Source organism: Sciurus carolinensis, chromosome 5, assembly GCF_902686445.1.
Source record: "Sciurus carolinensis chromosome 5, mSciCar1.2, whole genome shotgun sequence".
In the NCBI taxonomy this organism is placed as follows: domain Eukaryota; kingdom Metazoa; phylum Chordata; class Mammalia; order Rodentia; family Sciuridae; genus Sciurus; species Sciurus carolinensis.
The window spans coordinates 141,908,163-141,921,269 of record NC_062217.1 but is presented as its reverse complement, the minus strand read 5'-3'; the positions used below and the strand labels follow the sequence as shown (position 1 = coordinate 141,921,269).

Sequence of the window (13,107 nt, the reverse complement as noted above, 5' to 3'; positions counted from 1 at the left end):
ACGCGCACAGGCCGGAGCGGTCAATCTGCGACCTGGAGAGTCCCCGAACCATAGAGATGCTGGCTAGAGCGACCCGCGCGGCCGACCTGGGATCGGCGTCTGGTTGGTGCGGGCGGGTTGGCGCATTCGGAGGGTGACAGTTCTCAACAGAAGCGCGGGTGTTGCTCCCTCAGCAAAAACTCACTTGGCGTTACTTCATTTATGAGACTAAAATACAGGATGTTAGCGTCCTTCCAGCTCTAACTGGTCGCTAGTCAACTTCACTATTTTTGCATCCTCCTCCGTCGGCAATGGGGAAGCCCATTGCTACAGTAAAGGATCTCCTCGCTTCACGCCAATACCTGCTCTTCTCCACTTCAGCGTCCTCACTACTACTAAAGTCATCTTTCCTTCCCAGCACCGCGTTTCAGTACATGGTTTCTGTTACTACCTAAGGAGAGAGGAGAAGTGGACTCAGGCGGAGAAGGACTAATCATAATTTCAGCAACTTGTAATAAAGGATTAAAATGAGGTGATGACTGTGGATTGGAAATGAAATGGATTTAAAGGAGAAAATCACAAGACGTGATAACCAACCAGAGGAGCGATAGAAGAGGAGCCAACAATTACTACAACAGTTGCAACGATCACAAACCGATATGGCTTGAAATAGGAAACTGAGTTGGAAAAAACCTGATTAATAGAGGAAACATCTGGTAAAGCAGAAGACTGGAAACACCCAGCAGATAATTAAGAGTTCCAAAAACTCCAGTTAGGATTTAGGTTTGGAAATGCAGATTGAGGAGTCATCTGCATAATGAAACTTTAGAATGGTAAGTGACATCACCTTGGAAGAAAGAACAAGATGGAGCGAGGCAGAGACCCAAAGGTGTCATTATTTCAGAACAGAAAAAAAAAATGTATTGCAAGAGATTAAAGAGACAGGCAGCAGTCCTAAATAAGATGGAACAGCAAATATGGACCACTCATTCTAAAACTGTGGCAGTAAAAACAAAGACATAAATGGAAGAATGAAGTAGAAATTACAGGAAGCAGTATTGTGGAGCCTTTAAAAATTTCATAAAATATATACTTACATTCACACAAAAGAATGACTATAACCCATATATTAAGGTATTAATATGTTCATAAAATGGGTATCCATGTACCTAACATCCTGTTTAAGAAACATCAAGAGTCTTATAAAATGAGCTTTTTTTTTATGAAGACTTTAGGGAAAGACAAAGTGGAAATGGCAAAGACATTTATTATTAGGATCTTTAGAGAGGAAGAAATGACTTCTGGAACACAGGTAGAAACATCAATATGGCAAGAGAGAAAAAAATATTTTTGAATCATATCTGTTAATGGTGTAGAACTTCAAAATATATAAAGAATTCACATAACTAAACAAAAGGTAAACCAATTTTAAAATGGGCAAAAGATTTGTATATATATTTCTCCAAAGAAGATATGTTAATGGGATATTAATAATCATATCACCTTTAGTCATTAGGAAAAGGCAAACCAAAACTACAATGACATAGTACTTCACATGTGCTAGCACCTTAATAGTTTTGAGTAAAACAAAATAACAAGTATTGGGGAGGATATGGAAAAGGTAGAATCCTCATAATTGTTGGTAGATCAATAAAATGGTATAGCTACTGTGAAAAATAGTTCATTAATTATTCAATAAAGTCAAATATATAATTACCATATGACCCAACAATTCTACTACTAGGTATATATCCAAAAGAATTGAAAACAGGTGTTCAAATAAAAATGTTTTACATGAATGTTAGCAGCACTACTCATAGTACCCAAAAGATGAAAACAACCTAAATGTCCATTAACAGGAATGGATAAACAAAAATGGTATATTCATATAATAAAATATTATTCAGTCATAAACAGGAATAAAGTACTGATAGGTTACAACTTGATGAATCTCAAAAACATGCTAAGAAGGCAGACACAAAAGGTAACATGTTCTATAATTCCATTTATATGAAATATCCGGAGTAAGTAAATAGAAACAGAAAGCAGATTGGTGATTATCAACCACTGGGGGAAGGGGGAATGACTGCCCATTGGATATAAGGTTTTCTTTTGGGGTGAAATTGAATGAATGAATATGGAGTGAACATGAAAATGTTTTGGAACTAGAGAAAAAGGGTAGTTGCACAACATTGTGAATGTACTAAATGTCACTGAATTCTGTATTTTAAAATGGTTAATTTTACTGGGCATGGTAGTGCACACCTGTAATTCCAGGGACTCAAGAGGTTAAGGTAGCAGGATTGCAAGTTCAAGACTAGCCTCAGTGATTTAGTGAGGCCCTAGGCAATTTAGGGAGTACCTGATTTTATATATATATATATATATATATATATATATATATATATATATATATGTATATGGCCAGGGATGTAGCTTAGCAATAAAGCATGCCTGGGTTCAATTCTTGGTAGCAAAATAAAATTGTTAATTTTATGTTATGTTAATTTTGTGTTATGTACATTTCATCTCAATTTTTAAAAAATTAACTTAGCATTTATAACTAAAAAGAACGAATAAAAAATAAAAAATTTAACTTGGTATAGGAGATGTCTAGATCAAGATAGTTATATGAAGATAAAGAATGAGGGTATCTGAGGAAGTCTAATCTCAGTCTTTTGTCTTTTTTACCTTTGTCCATTCCACCTTAAAGAAAACCTTTATCTTGGGGTTGGGGTTGTGGCTCAGTGGTAGAGCACTTATCTAAGCATGTGTGAGGCACTGGGTTCAATTTTCAGCACCACATAAAAATAAAGATATTGTGCCCATCTACAATCAAAAATATTTTTAAAAAATCTTTATCTTGCAATTTTCTCCCTGCTGTCAAATATTTCCTATTAACTTATTCCTTTCTAGCTACCACTATATTTCTCCTTCTATGAAATCATACTATTCTAAAATTCCAGTTTCTCTAAATGACTTATTTTGGTCATCTCCTTCCCATCCCAGCAAAGGATTTATGAACCACGATAACCCGTTACAACCCTACAATTTTCTTAGTGCAGAATTAAAAATTTGTATTTTCTACCTTTGTCTATAATAAAAATAAATGTACTATAGCAGGGCATGGTGCCACACACCTGTAATCCTCAGGAGGCTGAGGTAGGAGAATTGCAGCTTCAGAAACTTAGAGCCTGTCTCAAAATAAAGAGGGTGAGAATGTAGTTCAAGACCAGGATTCAGAAACTTTCTTATGCTTATTGCTTTTTGGAATACATGCAGTTTTCTTTACTTATGAATGAATGAAAGATTAACCTAACACTTATTTGTTTTGTAATAGTGAGCACTAGCAAGACCTTAAATAATCATAGGTTGTCTTCAGTCTATACTGATATGTAAACCATGAGTTTTCAATGATAAGCAGATTATCAAATTGCAGATAAACAAATTGCAGTCAGAATGTCCATTTGGAATTTGGTTGACAAGATGTAGAAAAATTTGGTATCAAAATCCAAGTGAGGGGCTGGGGAGATAGCTCAGTTGGTAGAGTGCTTGCCTTGCAATCACAAGGATCTGGGTTCAATCTTCAGCATTGAAAAAAAAAATCCAAGTGAAAGTTCTATACAGCATTTGAGATGTACCATCTGTAAAAGACTATGCAATTTGGTTTGCTACTGAAATCATCTTCAACTTCTGCAAATAGTTTACGTTCCATGCATGTCTGCTAAAACCCCAGCTGTTGAAAGAGGGTGACTAGGACTAAAGTTGTGGATTATAATTAGATAACAAATACTGAAAGGATGAATATTGCAGATTAACTCAGCAGGGTGAGATATGTGTGGGAAATGAATGATAGTAAGATCACAAAGCAGCTGCTGTTTGGTAAACCACAGCGTGACAAGCCACAAACCCAGAGACAGATGAAATGCTTTTAAAATGTGCACTGATCCTTTGAGGAAGCAAACTGATGCTACATATTAAGAGGCAATGTAATCCTACTCCTGGGAATTTGTCATAAGGAAATCATGCCAAAGAGTAAGATAAAAGCTGTACAAAATGCTTATAGCAAAATATTTTAGAGTTAAAAATTATAACCTATCTAAGTAGTCAATAATATGGGAAGTGCAGGTAAAACTAGATGTATCAGTGAAATGTTAAGACAATTAAAATGATAAAAATGTGGAAATATGGGTACATTTTACAAACTAATACTAGATAAAGAGTAGAGATACATTACATACCACAATTACATTGATGTTTAAAACTGCATATCTAGCATGATGAAGATGAAAAAGAAAAAAAAGATCAAAAAGGATAGACATGAAATGAGAATGACTGGAGTTTTAAAATTTTTATACTTTTAAATAATATTTTAAAAATTGATTAAATATTCACTCTTTAAAAGAATGTTCTGAAATGCCTTTTCAAATGCTTGTCATGGGGTTGGGGATTTAGTTCAGTGGCAGAGCGCTTGCCTAGCATATGCAAAGGCCTATGTTTGGTCTTTGGCCCTGAAAAAAAAAAAAAGCAAAAAAAAAAAAAAACAAAAAAAAAAAAACCCAAATGAATGTCATAGCTATATACTGTGAAGAAATAAGAGTTGCAAATATTTTTTATGCTGCAAGAAGACATAAGCTACATTTGGTGTGGAAAAAAAAAACACCTGTAAGCCCATATTTTAAGATTATAGACAAACTTGTAAATACAATGATTGGTTCTGCAAGGAGCTGCTGCTGCTATATTCAGTGAAGAGTTGTTGCATAAATTCAGTGTGAGGATAAAAGTTTGTTAAGTGTCATTTTTTTTTCAGAAATGGAGCTAGACTTAAGGTAGGTTAAGCATTTCTCTTTTGTTATTGTTTTCAATAACATCTTTATTTTGATGACAAAAGCATAACAATTTAAAGCAAAGCATTTTGCAATGGAACAAAATAAATTAAGAAACAGACAAAACCAAAAACAACCTCAGTACCATTGCCCAGAAATAACCAATGTTATTAATTAATTAAGCATTAGACTAGGGGCATAGGGCAGTGGTATATGTTATTAATTAAGCATTAGACTAGGGGCATAGGGCACTGGTATAGTACGTGCTTAGAATGCACATGGCCCTGGGTTCAACCCCCAGCACACATATGCAAAGTTAATTGAATTTTTTTTACAGTTAATTTAAATGGTTGTGTTGGTCGAATACAATATTTATATTGTCCATAGATGATATAAATTAAATTCCCATTATTAGCCATTTTGATGATTTCCATTATTTTATAAACAATGCTGCTATGAAATCCCATGTGTATAATGAATATTTGTATATATCTTTGGTTATTTTCTCTGGAAATTTTATTAGAAATGGAATTGATAGGGAAAATCTATAAATATATTTTATATTCTTACTAGACTTCTAAGTCAAGGACTTTTCATTGCTTTATATGTTTTCTTCTTTTTAATTTTTTTTTTAGTTGTCAATGGATCTTTTATTTATTTATATGTGGTGCTGAGTGTTGAAAACAGGGCCTCACAAATGCCAGGTTTTATGATTACACAAATGGTATGCCTTGACTCCATGTACAAACAGAGAAACAACATGTATCCCATTTGTTTACAATAAAAAAAATTGTATGTTTTTATCATGTACCACAAGTTGTTTTGAAACATGTATTCATGAAGAAATACTCAAAGATAAGGTAAATATGTTTCTTCTCATAATTTTTAGGTTTAATCATTTACTAATGTGATGTTTGTCAAATAACCTCTATCTCAATCATTTTTTGTGCATTTAGTTGGAATTCTTTGATATGGAAGAGCTTTCCTTTCTTCATGTATTCATTCATTCACTTATTTAAATCAGTACAGACTGATAGATTATCATTTTATTCTATGTATTATAAAATGCAATATTGTTATTTATTTTGTTGCTCAAATTATCCCATATTAGGTCATTGAAAGTCTCTTAAGTTGATTCCTGCATCCTTTTGACAGGTTCCCATCATTTTTGAGCAACCTTCTTACATTCTGACAGGATATTCTAGACTCTATTTTCTTTGCCTCTTCCTTGGAAATAGCCATTTTCCCCAAGAGTTCTGAAGATGGCATTTATAAATTAAGAAGTGGGCATTAGGTATGTTCAGGGATACTGCAATCTCATGATTTCTAGACCCTCTCAGCAAACAGAGGTGATAAATATATGTACATAGATGCACACAGAGTCACATAGACACATGTCAGACACATGTACAAGTACCTATTTCTATATCTGTGTTTGTGTGTGATGGGGGAAGGAGACTGTGTTTCTCTGTATGTGTGGGAGGGGAGGAAAGGAGAGAGAGAAAATATGTTTATACTGATACCTCCAATTCCATTTCAATATCATGGAGTTCATAATTCATTCTATCCTTCTCCTTAGCTACAACTCCTTTCTTTTTTTCTTTTTTCCTCAGCACTAGGAATTGAAACCAGGGGCACTTTACCACTTAGCTACATTCCCAGTCTTTTTTCTTTTTTCTTTTTTTTTTTTGGCAGGGGATAAAGGGCAACGTCTTGCTAAGTTGCTGAGGCTAGCCTAGAACTTGCGATCTTCCTGACTCAGCCTCCCAAGTCGCTCGGATTACAGACGTGTGCCACTGCACTCAGCTTGTAACTCCTTTCTTTATATAATTGAAATGTTTTGGGTGCATGTTGTCAAATGCCTCTCCAGAAAGGCTGTAAATTCCCCACCAGTGTTGTATTAAGGTGCTTATCTTTTCAAATCCTCACCAAAGAAGGATTATATTAAAACTACATAAGTAAAAGACTTCTCTTTGCTATTTTAAATTACTTTTCTTTGACTACTAATGAAGCTTAATCTCCCCCCCATTCCCCATCCTGACTTGAATTAACCATATTTCTTCTTCTGAGACTAATTAAAAATTTGTTTAGGGGTTGGGGATATAGCCAGAATACAGCTAAAGTGTGTGCTTAGCATGTGTAAGGCCCTGGCTTCTATACCAAGAACAGAAAAACAAGAAGAAAGAAAAAAAATCTATTTGGTTCAACCAGATTCCAGTCCATCTTAGTGACTAAATAATCCTATGAAATATTTGAGGATGAAACAGGGACCTTAGAAAATTATAGAAATTATGGGATAAAAGATAATCTTAAAGTACTTCAAATGTTTAGGAAAAGAAGATGTGATTATCTTTAACATGTAACTGTATGATGTGAATTCTTAAAGGGGATTTGGTAAAAATAGCTTTGAATCTGGGCTACTAGGGAAAAATGTAACACTGGTGGCTTAATTTTTTCTTTTCATAAATCATTCAGGATGCACGGATTGAGGGAAAAAAAGAAAATTCACCAAGAATACTGACTAGGAGGAAAGGAAAGAAGAGGGAGGGGGGGAAAGGAGACTAATAACTGAACTAAAAAGGGAGGTGGCTACCAGAACAGTACTTTTGATCTAAAGCCAGAAGTCTATCTACAGGAAACAACTCACCCTGGGGATGGAGCATAAAAATAGGCTCAACTAATATTAAATACTGTAATCCTGAGATTTAAAATCTAGATGTGTGAGCTGGACATGGTGGTGCACTCCTGTAATCTCAGTGACTCAGGAAGTTGAGGTAGTAGGGTTGCAAGTCCAAGGTCAGCCACAGCAATTTAGCAAGTTCCTGTTTCAAAATAAAGAGGTTGGGGATGTAGCTCATTGGTAAAGCACCCTTGGGTTCAATCCCCTGTACCAAAAAAAGAAAAGAAAAAGAATAGAAAATCAATTAGATGATGTGTGGACCTCATACTCAAGTGCCATAAGAGACCAGTAAAGCTAATAGTTATTAGATAAATAGGAAGCAGAATGACCTGTGGGGCACTAGAGAGTGTATGCTGTATGTATACCCCACCTAAAAGCATTAAAAAATCAATTAAAATATTACACACACACACACACACACACACACACACACAATTTTAACCAAACAATTCTGCTGGCACAGTTTGTTCCATGGTCCTCCAGTTTGTACCCCTATGGCTGCTTTAAATTCTGCAGAAAAGAGTGGATTATTTCAAAGAAATTGGTAACAGAAAACACCCAGAAACATAGCACTTGAAATCTACAATACACCAGTAAATACTTATTGACTCTTACTATGTACAAAGTACTAACCTGGCTTTTGGGGGTTATAAGTCACTATTTCTGTACTTTGTTATTTAGTCCTTAGTACATGTTGTGCTAAGTTTTATGAATGGGCAATCACACAAGATACAAAATAAACTTTCTCCTCTGCTGTGCAGAAAACCAGTTTCTCAAGCTTTCCACAATTTCTCACCTTCAAGGTCCATTAGCTTTAAACCTATTAAATGCCCTACATATACACTATAGTATTCTGTATCTAAAATTAGCTATCTATAGAAAACTATATCTTTAGTGAAAGGAAAATAATTGGTGTTTGAATTCCAATATCCACCCAATTCTCAAGAAAGATGCTTAGTGAATGGTAATTGAACCTGACTTTTATCTCTGATGGTTTAAAACTATGTCCATAATTTTTCTTCTCTCTCTCTCTCTCTTTTTCAGTGCTGGAAATTGAGCCCAGGGCCATGCTAGGCTGGGTTCTATCACTAAGGTACAATTTTTTAATACTCCTCCCTTCAAAAGATAGGGTCTAATTCCCTTACAACTGAGTTTGTCTGGATTGATTGATTTCTAACAAATGGATTGGCAGGAATGATGACTTCCACTACTAGATTTTAAAGGTATTAGACAGCTGGGTGTGTAACTTAGTGGATAATGCTTGCTTACTAGAGGTGAGAGGCCCTCAGTTCAAGCCCAAGCACTGGAAAAAAAAAAAAAAAAAAAAAAAAAAAAAAAAGCATTAGAGCTTTCCCCATGTTCTCTCTTGGATGACTTGCTCCAAGAAGTCAGCTGCTTTGTCATGAAGACATTGAAATGGTCCAGTGGCAAGGTTCACAAGTGAGAAATGAGAGCTTTTTGCCATAGCCATGCGAGTTAGCCATTGTGGAAGTAAATTCCTGGGCCTTGGTAAAGTCTTCAGGTGTCTGCAGTTTTGATCAACACCCAGACTGGAATCTTCAGAATCAGAACAAGACTGCTAGGCTACTCCTAAAATCCATTCCCACAGAACCTGTATGAAATAACAGGTGTTTATTATTCTTTTAAGTTGCTAAGTTTAGGGTAGTGTGTTAAGCATCAAGAAATAACTCATTCACGACTAGGGTTGTGGCTCAGTGGTAGAGCCCTTGCCTAGGATATGTGAAGTAGTGGATTCAAACCTAAGCATCACCTTAAAAAAATAAGTAAATAATGTAAAAAAAAATAATTCACTGGGGCTGGGGAGATAGCTCAGTCGGTAGAGTGCTTGCCTTGCCTGCACAAGGCCCTGGGTTCGATCCCCAGCCCCGCAAAAAAAAAAAAAAAAAAAAAAAAAAAAAAATTCACTTATTGGAACTGATATACTATATTATTGTCAATCTGTTTTCTTCCTACTTCCCCCAACTGCCAAACTCCTTTTATTATGATTATTTAAAAGTCCTAAAAAGGATACTTAAAAGTTTTTTCCCCCCAATATGCTCAAGAAAGATTTTTTTTCCTTTAAAATTTTTAATGGACAGGAAATGGTATAGAATAACTGCCAAGTCACATAAATTAGTTTTTTTTGTTAATGTTTGTGATCCAGGAAAGAACACACTATCGGTCGATGCAAACCACATGGAGTTTTCACCAGCTGTCTGGGTGCGTGACTGAGCATGGGCCATTGACCCATCTCTACATGGTTCAGAAAAAAAGGAGGCTACCATGCTTGGCAGGCTTCAGATCTCCTTCTCAGGGTTGAGCTCTGGTCTTGCTCTCAGGTGACAGGGATTCTCCGGTAAAGGTCGATCTGTTTTCACTTTGGTGACTTTGGCAGTTCTCCCAGGTCAGGCCGCACCCAGCCCAATTTGTCCAGCACACAATTGTCAAACTTTGCCTGCTGTTTGTGACAGTAACGGAACAACTGCAGGCCGGAATAATCGATGCAGGTCCAATATTCTGTAAAAGGCTCCGCACAGTGACACTTTATCTGCCTGAAGAATTCCAGAGCATACTTACTGACCATCTTGCCTTCCTCTAAACACCGCCTCGGATCCTTCTCTTCCCAGTGGCACAGCATGAACTCCTTGTTGGGCTTATCACACTGAGCCCCGTAGTGATGGGCTGCAGCTTTCAGCACAGCAGAGCTGACTTTCATTTCCTCCACTTTCAGCTCTTCCAGAGTGGGCAGCTCCACTATCCCTGGCATGACGGCTACAGCCACGACCCCAGAAAGGCGCCCTCAGCCTCTCAAGAAAGATTCCTAAGGGACAGATCTTTATCTTTTTTCTGGTGTGACATGTTGGAAGATATATTTTGGATCATTCAGATCTCTCATCCAACTCATGGATACCCACTGATATTACTTATGTACCCATTTATTTGCTCGAATGGATTAAAATACAATAGCAGTATCTCTTAGAAAATGAAGGAAAATAATCAGAAGCATAAATTCCACCCAAACAGGTTTTTGGAATAGATCGTGGATAAATCCACAAACACAGTATTTCCAAATTTATTTGTTGTTGTTGTTGTGTTTATTTGTTTTCAGTAGTGGGGATTGAACCCAGGGGCTCTCAACCACTGAGCAACATCCCCAGTCCTTTTTATTTTATTTTATTTTTGGACAGGGTCTTGCTAAGTTGTCCAGGCTGGCCTCAAAGTTGCAATCATCCTGCCTCAGCCTCTAGAGTTGCTGGGATTATAGGCATATGCCACTATGACGGTGTGTTTCCAAAATTGTAACCAGAAGAAGGGTTTTCACTTTGGTGATGAATGGAGTAAACAATACAACAGAATAAGCAGGGGTGGCATTGAGGAGGTGTGAGAATAATACACATGATGCCTCAGATGTTAGTTTCATTCTCTGGTCTCTTCCCTGCTCAGCTATACTTCCCAGCAACTTTAGAGACCTAGAGAGACAATACATTCTTGTTTTACAGAGCGTTCTTTCACAGAGAGCTCCTAGCAGAGTCTGGTACAGAGAGGAGTGAGGAACTTGTGCTGCCCAAGGGACTATGAATAACTGAACATGACTTTGTGCACAGAATCTACTTCCCCTTCCCTGGAGATTTGGAAAGGCAATGAATAAATGAAGAATGGCTCTGAATAACCAATGAAAATAAACAAAGAGGAAAGGTCATGACTTAGTTTAATTTATCAGCAAGAATCTTAAATGGAAAAGAACATATCACAACACTAGAAAACCCCTCTTTAATTTTCTCCTGATGATAATATTGTAGATTAGGAAAAAGGCATTAGGTATTTGATCCCTTTTGCTGAAAAACTATTCCCACTAGTGGGACTGGCATCTTGTTATATTTCCCACCTGGAGTAAACACAGACTTTGCTGTAATATATCCAATCCTCTGATTGTAAATTAAATAAGAAATAATAAATTAAGCTAATGTTTATCTTATAAAATTATTAGAGATAAAATGAAATCATTTACATTTAGTTTGGAAACAAAAAGTGCTTACATAGTGGTAGTTATCTTAGACTGGGGTCTCGTGTATTTGACCCTGAGTCAGTGTTATGGGTTGAATTGTACGCCATGCAAAAGAGACACAGTAGTCCCCGCTTAGCTGCAGTTTCTTTCTCCAGTTCAGTCAGACAGATAGAGTACACACATATATCTTTTATTATGGCATACTGTTACACTTGTTTCACTGTATTATCATTTATTATTATTAATCTCTTGCTGTGTCTAATTTATGAATTAATCATACATATATATACATCTATATATACTTAGTTGTAGGTGGACACAATAACTTTATTTTACTTTTATGTGGTGGGTCTTGAAACATACCCCTGTGATAAGAAGGGCTATTGTATGTTAAAATCCTAAACCCAGGTACCTATAAATATAACTTATTTAGAAATAGGGTCTTCAGCTGGGTGTGGTGGTGCACAGGGATAATCCCAGCAACTGGGAGGCTCAGGCAGGAGGACAGCAAGTTTGAGGCCAGCCTCAGCAACTTACTGAGGCCCTAAATAACTTACAGAGACCCTGTCTAAAAATTAAAAATGAAAAGGGCTGGGGATGTAGCTCAGTGGTAAAGCACCTCTGGGGTCTTTGCAGATATACTCAAATTAAGATGAGGTAATTAGGGTGGGTCCTTAATCCAATATCATTAGTGCCCCTATAAGAAAGGACAGCTATGAAGGCAGACAAAGGAAGAATGCTGTGTAAAGATGGAGGCAGAGATTAGAATGATGCATTCATGAGCCAAAGGATGCTGAGGACTACTGCTGTTACCAGAAGTGAGAACATAAGCGAGAAACAGGTTCTCCTTCAGAGCCCTAAAAGTGAGGCAATTCTGCCAATAACTTGTTCTCAGACTTGGTCTCCAGAGTGTACAAGAAAACATTTCTATTATTTTAAGCTATCTTTATGGTATTTTGTTATGGCACCCATAGGGAATTTATACACACACACACACACATATATATATACACTTGAGTGCAATTGGTTTATTTTGAGTCTGAGTCCAGGAACCATGGATAGCAGAGTGGAGGAGTGGAACTGGGAAGAGAAGGATGCTAACGGTGTGATGATGAGTAGGCTGTCTCTGCAGGTGAGATTCAATCCTTTTGTGAACCTTTGGGAGATGCTGGAAGAAAGGCCTCAGAGTTCTCCTACTTCCAAGGAGCCATGGCATTCATATTAGTATAAATATTAGTGTATTTGTTTTCTATGGCTGCTATAACAAAATGCCACAAACTGGATAGCTTAAAACGGAAATTCACTCTTTCACAGTTTTAGAGGACAAAAGTCTGAAATCAATGTCAGTGAGCCAAACTTAAGGGGAGAGTTTACTCCTTGTTTCTTCCCACTTCTGGTGGCTGCTGGCATTCCTGGACTTGTGTTTACATCACCCTAGTTTCTGCCTCTGTAGTCAAACCACCTTCTCTTCTGTGTGAAATTTCCCCTTCCTGTCTCTTAGGAGGACACAGGTGATGGCTCACCTAATCTCCCTAGCCCAACATCCTTAACTTAATCACACTTTTGTCCATGTATGGTAATAGTCATAGGTTCCCATGAATTTTGTCTTCATAGCT

General features: G+C 36.7%; 1 protein-coding gene across 1 annotated transcript; it reads right to left on the bottom strand.

Moving 5' to 3' along the window:
• Positions 1 to 9,856: 9,856 nt before the first annotated feature.
• On the bottom strand, positions 9,857 to 10,252 carry LOC124985829 (NADH dehydrogenase [ubiquinone] 1 alpha subcomplex subunit 8-like). Its single transcript, XM_047554448.1, has one exon. The coding sequence runs from the start codon at positions 10,250 to 10,252 to the stop codon at positions 9,860 to 9,862; it is 393 nt and encodes a 130-aa protein (XP_047410404.1). The 3' UTR covers positions 9,857 to 9,859.
• Positions 10,253 to 13,107: the final 2,855 nt, after the last annotated feature.